General features: G+C 40.9%; 1 protein-coding gene across 42 annotated transcripts in view; it reads right to left on the reverse strand.

Moving 5' to 3' along the window:
* Positions 1-16178, reverse strand: part of RBFOX2 (RNA binding fox-1 homolog 2) — a 204777-nt gene that overhangs the window by 42832 nt on the left and 145767 nt on the right. For 29 of the 42 annotated variants that reach the window (XR_015728879.1, XR_015728878.1, XR_015728876.1 and 26 more), the window contains one exon: positions 4859-5005. Coding sequence is in view for 35 of the 42 variants with exons in the window: in XM_087873837.1 (XP_087729963.1) it covers positions 4859-5005 (147 nt within the window). In the remaining 7 variants the exon portion in view is untranslated. The remainder of the gene's footprint in view (positions 1-4858; positions 5006-16178) is intronic. The other 13 variants (XM_087873836.1, XM_060694546.2, XM_087873830.1 and 10 more) reach the window with 1 other exon arrangement.

Raw genomic sequence — 16178 nt, forward strand, 5'->3', positions numbered from 1 at the left:
CTCCTCACTCATGGAGACCCACTGGCGGGGAAGTGGTCATAGTAAGCAGTAAGAAGTGTGCCAGCCAGGTAGCGGTCATGAGGGTTGCACCAAACTTTGCTGGCGCGAATGGCCTGCCCACCTCGCGCTCCGGGCAGCGTCCACCCCCATTGTCCATGCGTCACAGGGCAAAGGGGGAAAAAAACGCCGCAGTTTGGCATACCCTGAGTACGTGGGCAACTGGGCGACTGAGGGGTAGAAAAGCGAACGGCAGCCGTGGGCCAGCTTCGCTACGTAGGCAGATGATGGGGATGTGGGGCGAGGCGAGGCAGGCAGTGCAGTTGCAACAACAGTAACACCTAAAGTGAGAGCTGGTGCTGTCTTGGGTTGCACAGGTTGGGAAGCCTTCCAGGCCACCTTGTGCTCTTTTGGAGGCTGGATATCATTAAAAATATTGTTTGTCGAGGTCTTGAATGCTTCTTCAAGACATTTTGGAAGGAGAGAGAATGAGGACAGTGCATTCAAGGTGTTCATTCAGGTTTTCAAAACGCAGAAAGTCCTGCTCCTGGTGGTGCCGGGGAAACGGTAGCACAAGAACTGCTGTTGCCGGAGGTGAGGGGGTGGCGGTGCCAGCAGCAGCAGACCGAGGCTTCAATCCCTCCCCCGCAGGCCTGAGGCTATGCCAGAAGCCTGCTCAGGCAGGGAGACAGGGAATCCTTGGACCGCCCATCCTTGTCACCGGCCCCGCGTCTCCGGCGGTGGCCGTTCTTGCACAGCCACTTCCCTGGCAGTACCAGAAACAGTGGGCCGGAGCTTTAATCTCTCCCTCCAGAGGCCTGGGACTGCACCAGAAGCCCACTCTGGTGGGGAGACAGGGAAGCCCTGGACCGCCCATCCTTACGACCGCCCCCTCGCACCCGGTAGTTCTCATGCTGCCCTTCCCTGGCGGTGCCAGGAGCAGTGGGCCAGGGCTTCTATCCCTTCCCCAGCAGATCTTGGGCCATGCCAGAAGCCCACTCAGGCAGAGAAACAGGGAAGCCCCAGACTGCCCATCCTTGCTGCCGCCCCCTCGCCTCTGGCGGCGGTGGTTCTCGCATTGCCACTTCCCTGGCAATGGCAGGAGCAGCTGGTGGGGGAGAGAGAGCGGTGGCAGGCTGCGGCAGCAGGCTGTTCACGCTGGCTAAGAGGCAGCGGTAGCTCCTCCTCCTGCCAGCTTTGCGCTCTGGGCAGCGTCCAGCCAGCCATACCTGGCCTCCCCCTGCAGCAGCCCATGTGAATCCCAGGCAGTGCAGCTTCAGGGACTTTCCTCGCAGTGGCAGTGATGAGGCAGGCAGGCAGCCGGGAGCAGGGAAGCGACTGGCGGCAGTGCTCCAGGCTGGCAAGCGGTGGATATCCCGGGATTGCATGTGGGTGATGACGGCATAGCCGGTGTGCACACATGCTAAGACATTAAGGCCAGCTAATCATCGCACACGCATGCACACCAGTAACCAGCAGACTAGCTGGCTGGTGTGCATGTGTGCCCTGGAAACCTGAAAGAGGAATGGGCGATGCCACACGTGCCGGGTGACATGGCTCTGTGTGACACTTCCGGCACACATGCCATAGGTTCGCCATAACGGGGCTATCTTAAGCCTTAAAATGGCTTATGGTCTTGCATGAATGTCTCCAAAATAAAAGCATTCTGGCAGGCAGTAGCTCTTCAGGTGATATCAGAAGCAGAAAACCAAAACAACTTGTTAATACTAAGGGCAAAAACTAAACCATATACCGGGTATATTACAGATTCTCCTGAATGACTTAATAAAGGAAAATATTTATATAATATTCTCTCTGTCCCTCACAGAAGAGCTTTTATTTTATTCCCGCAGGTTCATTGCCTTGCTCTCAGTGCTTCTGGAAAGAAGTTACAGCAAACTCGCCTTTTAGGAGTGAATTTGTCCCTACATAGAAAGTGTTGTTGAATCAACATATATTCTGTGGTTGTACATTGCATATATAGTACTCGGAATTATCATTACTACTCCTTGAAAAACACTCCAATTGTACCACAGAAGAGAGTACCTACAACCACACTTCAGCCCAAAATTTCTGTTGCTAAGCAAGACTGTTGTTAAGTGAATTTTGCCCCATTTTACAACTTTCTTTCTTGTTGTTAAGTGAAACACTGCAGTTGTTAAGTTAGTAACATGATTGTTAAGTGAATGTGGCTTCTCCATTGACTCTGCTTATCAGAAAGTCGCAAAAGGTCATGATATGACTATGGGACAGTGCAACCATCATAAATACATGGCAGTTGCCAAGTGTCCGTATTTTGATCACATGGCCATGGGCTTGCTGCAATGGTCATGTAAAAAACAGTTATAAGTCACCTTTTCCAGTGCTGCTTTACCTTCGAGTAGTCATTAAATGAATGGCTGTAAGTCAAGGACTATCTTGTATTATCAGCTGCCAAACTATTACCTGATTAACGCCATAGAAAATGTTTTAAAATGGCAGCAAAATACTGTTTAGTCATGATCACTGTAAGGAAACTCTGGGATTATGCTGTGAAAAAGTGTTCCATATCTTTTAACATTTTAGTTTATTACACTGTTATCTGATTTTACAGAAACATTTAATCAATGGTCACAAACCAAATCAGATAGTTTGAAAATAAGCTGCAAAGCTGCAAACATCTACTATTCTACATCCCTGATGGTCCAAACAAGAGGGAATGGAATGGATTAGGATCCTTATTATAGATCTGGCTGCAACTGATAGCTGTAGATATATCCCAGAAGCTCCAACTGCCAGATTGTAAAGTCCTAGCCATGGGGCAGAAGAGAGGAGCATATCATGGGACTACAGAAACACAGCAGTTAAATATATTACTTTTCTATTATTCTTGCCAGAGGCAAACACAATATTTTCCAGTCAATATCTCCTCAGCATTAGTGGGTTAAAAACAAAACACACCCAAATATAAAATTATATGGACTAAAACCAAATTGCTAAATCATTGTGCTTTGTTTATTAAACTCAATAACAAGACAGATTTTTGCTCTGACTCAACTGTGCTGAGTTTCATCAAGTCTGTGTGTCATTTTCCTTAATTCAGAAATAAGGTTACTCACTATGGAGTCACTAAGCAACGCTCCAGGATCAAGAACCAATCATTTTCGCAGCTTATTTTCTTCTAATTTTTAAATGAGAGGCAGTGTGGTACATCAATAGGTATTGGACTAGGAATGGCAAAATCCAGGTTCACATAACTATACACTCAGAAAGCAGTGAATAATGCAATTAACAAAATAAATAAAATTATTAAAAACTAAGAACAAATAAAAAGTGACTATAATTTGATAATTTGTGCCCATCATACCTGCTAACTTCTCTGTTTTGCCAAGAACCTTTATTTAGATTTATTGAAAAGCTATGAAAATCCAAGTATGAGATATAACTCAAGGAAATCTTTTCAGAGAGTATGTTATGCACTTGCTGTTTCTTAAAAAACATTATCTATTCGCTTTGGCCAATGATAAAAATAGGCAGCTTAAAACAGATAGAATTAAACATGCTTAAAGTGTGAATGTCTGATGGAAAAATAAAATACACTGACACTTTTTTAAGTAGCTTTAAGAACATCTTAAAGACCAACACAATTTTCAGGAAATAAATACAGGTAGTCCTTGACTTACAACCAGAATTGAGCCCAAAATTTATGTTGCAAAGTGAGAAATTTGTTAATAGCGCTTTGCAATAGCACTTAGACTTATATACCACTTCACAATGCTTTACAGCCCTCTCTAAGCAGTTTACAGAGTCAGCGTATTGCCCAAACAATCCGGGTCCTCATTTTACCGACTTCCGAAGGATGGAAGGCTGAGTCAACCTTGAGCCTGGTGAGATTCAATCTGCCAAACTGCTGGCAGCCGGTGATCAGCAGAAGTAGCCTGCAGTACTACACTCTAACCACTGCACCACCGCGGTTCAAAACTTATGTGAGTTTTGCCCCATTTTACGACTTTTCTTGACACATTTGCTAAGTGAATCACTGCAGTTGTTAAATTAGTAACATGGTTGTTAAGTGAATCTGGCTTCCCCATTGACTTTGCTGGTCAAAAGGTCACAAAAGGGGATCATATGATCCCAGGACACTGTAACCACCATAAATGTGAGTCAGTTGTCAAACATCCAAATATAAATCACGTGACCATGGGGATGCTGCAATGGTCATAAATGTAAAAAAATGGTCGTAAGTCACTTTTTCAGTGCTGTTGTAACTTCGAATGGTCACTAAGTAAACAGTTGTAAGTCGAGGATTACCTGTACCATTAAGGAATAATTAATTCCCACTCATACATTAGCACCTAGATCCACAGCTTGGAGATGAAAGAAATGTGCACAAGGAAACCTTTATTCATTGGTGGAATACAAATGAATATGTGCATTTCACTGCTAGTGTGGGAAAACATCTGCAGTCCCGAGAAGACCATCCAGAAGCATTGGACACAGGGCAACATGTAATAACTCTTTATTTGAAGCTTTGGAAGTTTGGTCTAGTGAAGGGGTGTCAAACTTGATCGCATTGCGGGCCATATCGGGATGTATCAGGATGTTTTTGCCTTTGTGGGACCGGGATGGGCAGGGCCTGCAGTGTGTTTGACTGGTCTAGTGGTTAAGGCACCAGACTAGAAAGCAGGAGAGCATGAGTTCAAATCCTGCCTTGACTCTGGGCCAGTCACTCTCTCTCAGCTCAACTCAGCTGATAGGTTTGTTGTTGTGGGGGAGAACAGGTGTGTTGGATAAGTTCACCACCTTGAGATTTGTAAAATTAATAAAGTGGGATATCAATCAATCAATATTAGATTTCTAGCTGTGGATATTGCTAACATACCCCAAACATCTGCCGGAGGTCAGGATCCCGAAAACGGAAGGGAATGTTGGACACATGGAGCCGCTTTGGGGTAGACTTGCTCTCAGCATTCTCACTGCTTTGTGTCTGCGACTGCTGGCCATCTGTCTGTGCCCCTCCTTCTGTCTGCTGCCATTTTTTAAAAAAGAAGAAAAAGATAATCACAAAAATCAGCCGTGATTCATTTGTTAATCAATTCATGTTTTGCACATTAAAATATCTACATCAATTTAGCAACTGAGTAAATTTTCATAAAAACAGTTCAAATAAAACGCAATCTTTTGTTGATGTGAAAGATGGATATAACAAATAGTAAGAAAATTTCCATAAGGCAATATCTAGGACTCTCAATGCATTTCATGTAAATTAGTAAATTAAACTCAACACTTTTTTCTTGAAATGATATATTCAGCTTCTACCAGTTTAAATAAATTGGCCTATTGTGAAATTAACCTTGTCCTGATTTCTTAAATTTAAAAGCCTACTGGCATGCTTCCATTATTTTTCAGCTTTTAATATTCCAGTGCTAAAAGTTTTCAATTGTTAATAGTTATTACATGGCATTTTAGTGTATTTAAAAGATTTCACTGGCCTTATCTTGTTGCAATACTAGTCACCCTATACAGTGTAGGCCATTTTATTTGTAAATTAAAAATGAGGCTAAAGCTGTGACAATTTGGTCTGCCTACATCTATGATAGCAATGAGATCCTGTCACTGTTTCATAAATAACTCCTGTCATAACGTACAATTATAACCAGATATAATTAAATACGTCTTTAACCCAATGCTGTCATACACAAATGCTGTACGGCAATTTTATGGACTGGGAAGCAGTCTGTGAAATCACACAAAATACCTACTTAGCCCCCCATTATTTCTAATATATGATTCCCCAAAACAACTGTTATGTCATCACCACAAAACCTATTTGATTCTTCCCATTATTCCCCCACCTACACAACCCAGGAGGCAGAAGGGTGGTGGAAATCAAACTAATTATAGATCTGTATTTCAGCAGGAAAAATGCTACTACATTTGGAATTGGGGTGCCACTAATGTCAGAGTCCAACAAGCAAACAAGATCAAGCACCAAACCAAATCAACTGTATTAAGAAATCTAGTTTTGGTAAGATCTGAAAAATATATCCATTTAGAACTAGATCAGTCTTCAAAGCAGTTATAACAAATTCTATTTTAATATCTATCTAGCTGAAATAACCTGACACAGCAACATATTTATATTTGTTCTAACAATTAAGAATTCTGTTCAATGAAACGGCAAACTGATGTTTTTCCTTGATTTAATTTAAAGACATTGCATATAAGGGACTAAAAAATATCTACGAGGGAGGAAAAGGTTTCTCCAGATACTGTAATTAGCACTAAGCTCTTTTCTCCTACTTTCTCTCTTCTAGACATGACCTTGGACTTGTCCATGAGCTTTTCAGAACTCACAAAAACCCTTCAGCAGCAACATTCATAAGGCAGTGTGCTGAGCGCAGCAAGAGTGGCTTTTGGCTTTGCTTCAATCAAGCAATGAATGTAACACTAACTCTGTCTTACCATCTGTAGCCACGCAATGCAAAACAAGACACCAAACAGCTGGGATAAACTAATTCCATTCAATCAAGAATCAATTTCAATCAGCCTCAAATACAAAACACGTAAAAGTTTCCTGACAAAGGTACATCTGATCACATCTCAAAGATACTATTTACAGCTGCTTTCCACTTCCCTCCTCATAACACTGACAAAATTATCACCAAACAAATGCGCGCTGCATCCTAAAGGGAGATTCAATGAGGCTGGCTTGTGATTAAATGACATCATATTGCTTGGCAGTTTTATTTTTATAACTCTGTCAGAGTCCTCTATTCTCCAGGGTAAAATTATCCACCGGGAAGGACAGAATGCATGACATCTCATCCATCATCTGGGCAGATAATAACTAGTAAATAGTTTCCCAAAACAACCCATGGATGTTATTTAACTTTTGTAGTCCAAGGAGTCTCTCTCCTCAAAATGCTTTTTTTTCACACTCTGAAGCATGGCTAATGCAAATTTCCAAATTGTGAGCTCTTTGCAACAGATGGTAAAATTGGCAAGCTGATACAGCCTTCCAGATGGCTTCGGACATTCTGCCCATCATCCTCATTCTTGGTCACAAATGGAGCAGATAGAGGGAGGGAACTGGGAAAATGTAAAAACTGATGGTGTTCAGGATAACAGGTTTCCCTAGGGTAGTATGAATAATTGCCAGGGATGTGTCTGCTCCTCTTGACCTCTTCCACAGGCATCTTTATGGTGCCAGGCAGATCTTCATTCAATAGCTGCTCCTCAAAATTAATGCAAATTGTGCATGATTCTTGTAATTCTCTTGTTTTTACTGATGTATAAGGATTATTAATTATTGAAATTTCTTTTGGATTTTTAGCTATGTTAGACATTTTCTGACATGAAAACAAAAGTAAACTGACATTCCCCCCACCAAAAAAATAAATAGGCAGTAAATTTGACTTTCTGGTGTTGCCTGTTTCATCTAACTGCTTACTTGGCTTCATGACTGAAAAAGAGTTATTAGCAAGAAGTCTCATCCACTTTTTTGTGGGTAATATTACACAGAAATTTAAAACTAGTTCAGAAAGAACAGACCTCTATCGGTTGCAACCAATGAAAAATAAAACCACAAATAAATTGTAGAATCTGAAATCTAAGAGACGTTTGAGAGACATTTGAGTAAATGCTCCTTCATATGGTAGAGAAAACAGCTTTACTACAGGAGGCTCTTACTGGAAATGGCAAGAATAGGACCTTCCTGAATTTACCTTCCCTGTAAATTTGAATATGAGTAAACATGTATCTTTCAGGATTTATATATATATATTCTGTTTCATGTAGTCTATCAGATAATATATAAATCTGCAATGAAATGACATTTTTCCCTTGAAATGATAGACCTCTCAAGTTTTTTTGGTTCAGTGAACTACTGGGAATAAGATTTGGAAAAGCGTTTAAAACATGCCTCCTTATTGAAATCTAAGAAACAAAAGCTCTTTCCAAGGCAAAAGTTATGCCTACCATATGTGTGTCATTTCTGAAAAGGTTATCTGCTATATCAAAATTATGTCAGCAAAAAACAAAAACAAACCCTGAATAAAAAATACTATAAAACTAGAAAAGTGTTCTGTTTAAAGAAGAAAACACTAGGATTTCTTTTTTTATTAACTACCGTAATAATTTTATTTTATTATTTTATTTTTCTTTGCCCAATAAAACTTAAGTTGCTGTTTTTCTTCATCTAATTACACTCCTAAAATCTTGGCTAGTGGCATCAATGTGCTAACTATCAGTGAATTAGAAACACAAACATAATTGTGTTTATATTTCATGAGCAATTGGCATTGTTATCATCTCTTACAAATTGATTCACTTTTGCAAGGTCCCTGTAATATTTGAGACATTTAAATGACTTCATAGAAAATATGAGGAAAGGTATCAAAAAAAATGGGAGAGAGAATGTATTTTCCCCTTTCCTGTTCCCTTCTTCTTTTTAATTAGAGGGGAAAATTAAAATTAAAAAGTGGTGATATTAACATCTAAGTGTATATAATATGAAAGATAAGGTATAGTTCTGCCTCAAGAAGTCACTCTCCAATACAAAATTTTGACTTTTATATAAGTGCTGTTTTGATCTTTATAATCTTCCTACACAGAAAATATATCTACATTCTACGTTCACTGCATAATATACAAATATGAAAGGAAAGAATAAGGTTGAAAGAAACAAAATAAATATACTGTGAATAAAGATCCCTTATAACATATCACTATATATCACCAATTAAATTTTGCATATTAAGTCTGCTCCCTGTATAATTCAACATAATTTCTTCACAGAATTTAAAACAAACAGTATTTATTAGGCCTGGGATATTATTGCACTGGCAAAGAGGAATAATGGGACCAGAAAATCTATCTCTCCTTGAAAGTATACCTAGCAAAACAAAAACATTGAGGTTTTCTTTGGCTCATGGCTTTTTTGTACTAAAGGAATATCTTATACTAAATAAGGTAGAAAAAGCATAAAGACTCTGTAGGCCAGGCAAAAGGAGGGAGAAAATGGGCTTAAAATGGATCAGCTACTAGAATTCTTAATTGTAGCCCATCCCCCAATGATATTTGAGGGGAGAATTTTGAATTTTTTTTCCTCTCAGGATTCAGCCCATTTTTAACTGCCAGCTTCTCCTACCACATCATATTTGGCCCCATTCCATTCTGTATTCAAAGTGTTATCCTGCTAACAGATAAAAAGAGCTGCAAGGTTTTTTATATAATTCATTTCCAATATTGGGTTGAGAATACAATTTTATTTTCTGGCTTTTCTTTGTTCTCGGAAGATAAATCAACAGAGCAACTGATGGAGACTGAATATAGCTGGCTCAAACAAAGATGAATGTCTAGATCAGGTGTCTTCATGACATCTGCACAATTCATAATCCTAACAAACTAGTAAGAGAATATTACATCCACGGCCAGATCTTGTTCTCCTGAGATCTTTTATGTTAAATTACAGAAATATATATGTAAATGAGCTTTACTGAAAAAATTTTAGTCACAGATAGGCCAGAGTAGAAAGTTTATCAAAGGGGAAATTATTCATGTAATAGATAACCGTTGAGAATAGAAAAATGTCCATAGCTAATCTTGAATTTCTAGCATCAGAGCAACAGCTCAATTCAGATAAAATACAACTTCAAATTAGACTGGAAAGCAGAGATTCTGTCCCCTCTGGCTTATTATGATAACTGGAAAGGAATCAAATATGTACAGTCAAAATCAGGTTTGCCTACAAGGATTGAGATGGATTATTGTTAGAACTGAAGCTGTTTAGGCAAGAACCAGCAGCTCTCAGCTAGACACTATATGTAAACAGACATTTCCCAATCTTAAGGAAGAGAACAGCCAAATTTCCACTGGCTAGGAATGTGCACTGTGTCTCAAAACATTTACCAAATTCTTCTGGCTCAGACTCAATTTGGCAGAACTAAAACCTGGAACATTTTGCTTAGCTGTTCTGGACATCAGCTAAAAAAAATCCAAAAGATTTTAAAAAACAATTATGACAAGACCAACGTTCCTCAACCCTCTCTTATGGTTTGTGTGGTGGACTTTCTTTAAATTAACTCGAATTTTGATGTATAGACAAGATGTACAACAGAAGGAATCTGTAAATAAAAGTAAGAAACAAGTTGGGTTCCAAATTTTTGATTCAATTCTTTAAACTTCATTGTTCAGTATTCTTGGAGATTAAGTCTGGAGATTTATTAAATAAACTATTTACTCATTTACTAAAATTAGTGAGAATTTTTAGAAATAAATATGTGCAATTTGCATAATATACTTAATTGCAACAAATGAATTTACTTATTCCCTAGTACCAAATTTTGTTTTGTTTATAGAACGAAATTGTGATTACATTACAATTGTAACTGGATTGTAATTTTCTGCATATCTTACCTAGAATTCAGAAGCCCCTCACAAGTCATGCTATCTAACTCATAGTTCTAAGTGAAATCCCCAACTCTCTTTTTCAATTATTCAGGTATCATTCCATTTAAGATATACCTGCAACTTTCTCATTCACATGAAGAACATCAGAAACTTTCTGAATTACAACAGGCACATGGGGGAATAAAGTTTACCGTATTTTCCGGCGTATAAGATGACTTTTTAACACATGAAAATCTTCTCAAAAGTCGGGGGTCATCTTATACGCCGGGTGTCGTTCTCCTGTAACCAGGCAGACCAGCCCGAAAGGCTCTGACGAGCCTTAAATGGCTCTGGCGATCCAAGCTCTGACGATCTGCTAATCAGGCAACGCAGCTGGGATCGCCAGAGCCATGGAGAAGGAAAAAACTTTTCTCCTTTCACATGGCTCTGGCGATCCAAGCTCTGACGATCTGCTAATCAGGCAACTCAGCTGGGATCATCAGAGCCATGGAGAAGGAAAAAAGTTTTCCCCCTCCAGCTTGCTTACCTTAGCTGCTTGCCTTGCTTCGCTTGCCTTGCTTCGCTTGCCTGAATCCATTCCATCAGCAAGCAACTCCCTGCCTGCAATGAAGCAGGCAGGGAATTGTGGACTTCAACTCCCAGAATTCCTCAGCCAGCAAAACAAAGCTGGCTGAGGAATTCTGGGAGTTGAAGTCTACAAGTCTTAAAGTTGCCAAGGTTGGAGACCCCTGTTCTATTGGGTAAGTTTTTTTCCACTTTGGGAGCTTTAAAAAAATAGTTAATTGGGGTTTTTTTAAGTTGTTCTTTTTTAGACCTAGCCATTTAAAGTTTAGGAAGTTTTAAATTTAGCTTTCATATAAAAATAAAAATAAAATAAAATAAAATAATATTTGTGCAGCTTTCTGAGATTTAGTGTGTTTCTGTAGTGTTTCACTCTAACTCACAAACACACAAAATCTCACAAAGCTGTATGTGGAATTTTGTGTGTGTAAAGTGTGAAAGTTGGGTTTTTGGGCTTTTTGTGGCTGTGTGAGGTTCCTGCTTGTTGCAGGGGCCATTTGGGGTCTAGCACAGCTGCTTTTACATTGTGGGTGAGCCAGTTGTGTTGTGTTGTGTTGTGTGTGTGTAAAATGTGAAAGTTGTTTTTTGGGGGGGGGCTTTTTGTGGCTGTGTGAGGTTCCTGCTTGTTTCAGGGGCCATTTTGGGTCTAGCACAGCTGCTTTTATATTGTGGGTGAGCCAGTTGATGTTTTTTAATTTTTATTTGGTGTGCGTTGGAAGAGGAGTAGTCCTATACGGCGAGTATAGCCCAAACCCTATATTTTAACAGGAAAATTCAGGGGTCGTCTTATACGCCCAGTCGTCTTATACGCCGGAAAATACGGTAGTTCTATTTGTATGTGAATGAACAGTTCTATGTTGGCTGATTCTGATACAAAATAAGTAGTTTATTATGTTTGGTTTTCTGGTACATGAACCTCCAAAATAATTATAGTTCACATACAATTTTACAATGAACATTTATACACATTAGAGATCAATAGATCTTTGTTGTAATAATTAAAGAGGGTTATAACAACAGTTCTGGTTTAGTCCAAGATTCTAATCAACAGAGATTGTACTAATTTTTGTTTTCATTACAATCAATAAACTGGTGATGCGGTGATAGAGAATGTGACCAACGTTTTAAAGGATTTTTTGGGATTCCCAAAAGTTTCCCCCAACAGGCTTATCTTAGCAGCAAATATACACTCCAGTAATGATGTATGCTTATAATGAAAGAAATGATATTTAATGGTTATTAAAATACTGGAATTAAATGTGACAGCTACGGCCAAAATAAGATGCTTTGCTGATAATAATATTAAGGATGGAACTCGCATTTCAGCAGACATTAATGTTACCATATTCAGCTCTCTGCCAAACATGTTTTTATATACCAAATTAACTACTACTGGGGGGTGGGGAACAGAAATTATACAGGCACAGTGACTGTTACTAGGAGACAACAACCACTTTTAGCAGTCCTAGTTCTTCAGGGCTGGATGGCTTAGGGCAGTGATGGCTAATCTTTTTGCCATCGCGTGCCAGGAGAGCGGGGGCGGGGGAGGGTCGCGCGCGCACGTGCCCACGCGCATGTGTGCGCAAGCCCCTCCCCCTCCCCTGGCACATGATGGCCTGGTAGGCCCGTTTTTCTTTTTTACCTGGTTCCAGATCCTCTCTGTGTATCTGGGAACGGCGAAAACAGCCTTTCCCACTCCCTTGGAGGCCCTACGGAGGCTGAAAAAGCCCATTTCCCAACTCCCGGTGGGACAGGAAGTGACATTTTTTGCTGTCCCCAGCCTCCAGAACCTCTCTAGGAGTCTGTAGGAGCCTCTCTAGGAGTCTCTGGAGGTTGGGGACAGGAAAAAACGTCACTTCCTGTCCCACCGGGAGTGGGGAAATGGGCCCTTTGAGCCTCCATAGGGCCTCCAAGGAAGTGGGAAAGCCTGTTTTCGCCGTTCCCAGATACACAGAGAGGATCTAGAGCCAGGTAAGAAAAAAAAATGGGCCTTCCCCACCCGCCCCCAGGCCCTCCAGAGGCAGGAAACAGCCTGTTTCCCTACTTCTGGTGGGCCCAGAAGGCCTGAAAATCAGCTGGCCGGCGCACGCATGTGCCCCAGAGCTGAGCTGGCGTGCCCACTAATATGGCTCCGCGTGCCACCTGTGGCACGCGTGCCATAGGTTCGCCATCACGGGCTTAGGGCTTCAATGGATAATCAAAGAAACTACTGGACAATTCATCCGATTTTCTAAATCTGTGTTAAGGTCCCCAAGTTTAAATGGCCATTGATGTGTCACAGAATCCCAAGTTAATTTTTAAACCAAGAGCATTCTTTCTTGCAATGATTTTTGGGATATTTAAACTTATTCCCAAGATTTGGAAAATGCATTGCTGATTGCTAAAACAAGTTATTTTCTTTTCATGATTTTTCAACTTTACAGAGGAAATCAGGATGTAATAATTCAAAGTTTACTCTATCAATGTGTAACTTGGGGGACTTTTTATCAGGTTCACCTGATTCACCAGTTGCGTCCCTTTCTGGATCGGGACTCGTTAAATACGGTCACTCATGCTCTCATTACTTCCCGCCTGGACTACTGCAATGCTCTCTACATGGGGCTCCCCTTGAGGAGCACCCGGAGGCTCCAGCTGGTCCAGAACGCGGCCGCGCGGGTGGTTATGGGAGCGGCGTGGCGCTCCCATGTGACCCCCCTCCTGTGCGAGCTGCACTGGCTCCCGGTGGTCTTCCGGGTGCGCTTCAAGGTTTTGGTTACCACCTTTAGAGTGCTCCATGGCATCGGACTGGGGTATTTACGAGACCGCCTTCTGCTACTAATAGCCTCTCACCGACCAGTACGGTCCCATAGAGAGGGTGCTGGCGGCCAAACAGTGTCGGCTGGCGGCCCCCAGGGGGAGAGCCTTCTCTGTGGGGGCACCTACCATCTGGAACGAGCTCCCTCCAGAGATACGGAGGATCCCAGATCTGCGCACATTTCGTTGTGCTCTCAAAACTTTTTTATTTCAGCAGGCTGGCCTGGCCTAACTCTCCTCTTTTAAATTTTTTAATTCTTTTGATTTTATAAATTGGGTGTTTTAATCTGTGTTTCGGCCAAAATATTTAATAATTTTAAGGGACTTTTAATATTTGTATTATCTGTATTTTATCTTGGCTATTCACCGCCCTGAGTCCTCTGGGAGTAGGGCGGTATAGAAATTTGATTAATAAATAAAATAAATAAATAAATAAAAACTTTCTGCACATTCTTAAAAGAATCTAAATCTAAGCATAAGATATTTTTTAAAAAATAATGTTGAGAAGGCATTACATTTTAAAGCCTCAACCCTATATCAAGGCTTAGAAGGATGAACTGAGAAAACCACATTATGTTCTGCTTTGCTTACAGTGAATAAAATTTAAATGTGCATATAAACTATTCTTTTGGAGGAAAATATGGATTTAGCTCTTAATCTATGCAAGATTCAAGTAGTTGTAAGTTATCATCATATATCCCCATTACTCTCCTTATCTTTCTACTAAAATAACTCATATCTGGCTTTATAGAAGAGGATTTGCTAGTACAAGCTGCAACTGCCAAAAAACTTATAAGGTTTATTATGAATATCTTCGTATTGTTTGCCCAAAATACTCTGAAGATGAGGAAGGATGCAACATGAGTTGGTACGTTTGGTACGTTTGTTCTTCAACTTAGCCATAAAATTGTTAAATAGCAAACTTGCCTTTTTCAAACGGCATACAGCTAGAAGGATTTTGCTTACCCAATTTTCTCTTCTGTCATTTGTAAACTAGTTTGGTGTGTCAAGTGTAGGAACATGCTAACATATAATGGTCCTAGCAATATTCTTTCTCCAGTCTTGATTTAGTACTTAAGAAAAATATTGGAAGGTTATAAGGTAATATTTATCATTCGCAAATATTATATTGGATTTCTCTGTCTTTAATTTTCTAGCATAGCTATAGTCTGAGGGTGAAGAGAGAATAGGCATTGGTTTTACCTTGAATGCTGATTTTCAGAGACGCTGTGGCATTGTCCAGACATGGGTTGCTTCAGTCAGATCTGCTGTTGGCTGAGTCATAGTTTTTTGACCACACCCCTTGTTCCTCCCTTTCAAGCTCAGTTTCGGCGAAGATGGGCCACAAGAAAGATCTCCAACAGGAACCAACACTGTTAGAGATAGTCCAATGCGGCAACTGGAAAAATAAACTCCTTAGACATAAGAAAAAGTCAAGAACAGGCCCTGAGACAGAGGGAGGGGCTGGATGATGCCACAGTGTCTCTGAAAATCGGCATTCAAGGTAAGACCAATGCCTATTTTCCAGTGATGGCTGTGGCATTGTCCAGACCAAAGTTTTGGCAGTCCTAAGGGCGGGATGCCGAAGAGACCCCGGCTTCATGCACCTGTTGTAATACCCTCCTGCCAAATGATGCTTCAGCTGAAGCGAAAACATCTAATTTATAATGGTGAATAAATGGTGAAGGAGTGGACCAGGTGGCCATCCTGCAGACCTCCTCAAGGGAGGCTTGGGTAGCCCAGGCCGCTGAGGTAGCTGCGCTCCACGTGGAGTGAGCAGTAATGCGACCGGGAAGAGGAAGCGCCTAGGCTTGATATGCCGAGGCAATGCAAGCTCTGATCCAGTGACCAATTGTCGTGCTAGGACCATTACATGCTAACATATATTTCCTATATGAATTTGTACCCTAATGAATTTGGTAAAAACAAAACAAATAAGGCCACTTAATGTAGATTTTGAGAGCCCTCCGCACATCTAAAGTGTGCCACCTCCACTCCAAGTCATGAGATGGCCTTGGACAAAATTTAGGGAGAACAACCTCCTGAGCCCTGTGAAAAGGGGAATTTACTTTTGGGATAAAGGAGGGGTCCAGGAGTAAGACAATAGTGTCTGGTCGGAAAACACAGAGATCTTCTCTAACAGAAGGGGCTGCCAGCTCAGATATGCGTTGAGCTGACATTATGGCCACTAGAAAGGCTACTTTGAGAGTGAGGAAACAGAGGTGGACAGTTTGGAGAGGCTCAAAAGGGACCCCAGTTAATGTCTTAAGTACCTTGGGCAAATCCCAAGTGGAGTATCTATGTATGGAAGAGGGCCGTAAGAGACTGGCTCCTCTTAGAAATTTTTTAAATAACTGGGTAATGAGTAAGGGGCACCCAAGTGGCACCGGACAAGGCCGTAGATATGGCTGCCACATGTCTTCTAAAGGTGCTAT

The sequence above is a fragment of the Pantherophis guttatus genome, chromosome 7 (assembly GCF_059756535.1).
Source record: "Pantherophis guttatus breed Tessera chromosome 7, ASM5975653v1, whole genome shotgun sequence".
Lineage (NCBI taxonomy): Eukaryota > Metazoa > Chordata > Lepidosauria > Squamata > Colubridae > Pantherophis > Pantherophis guttatus.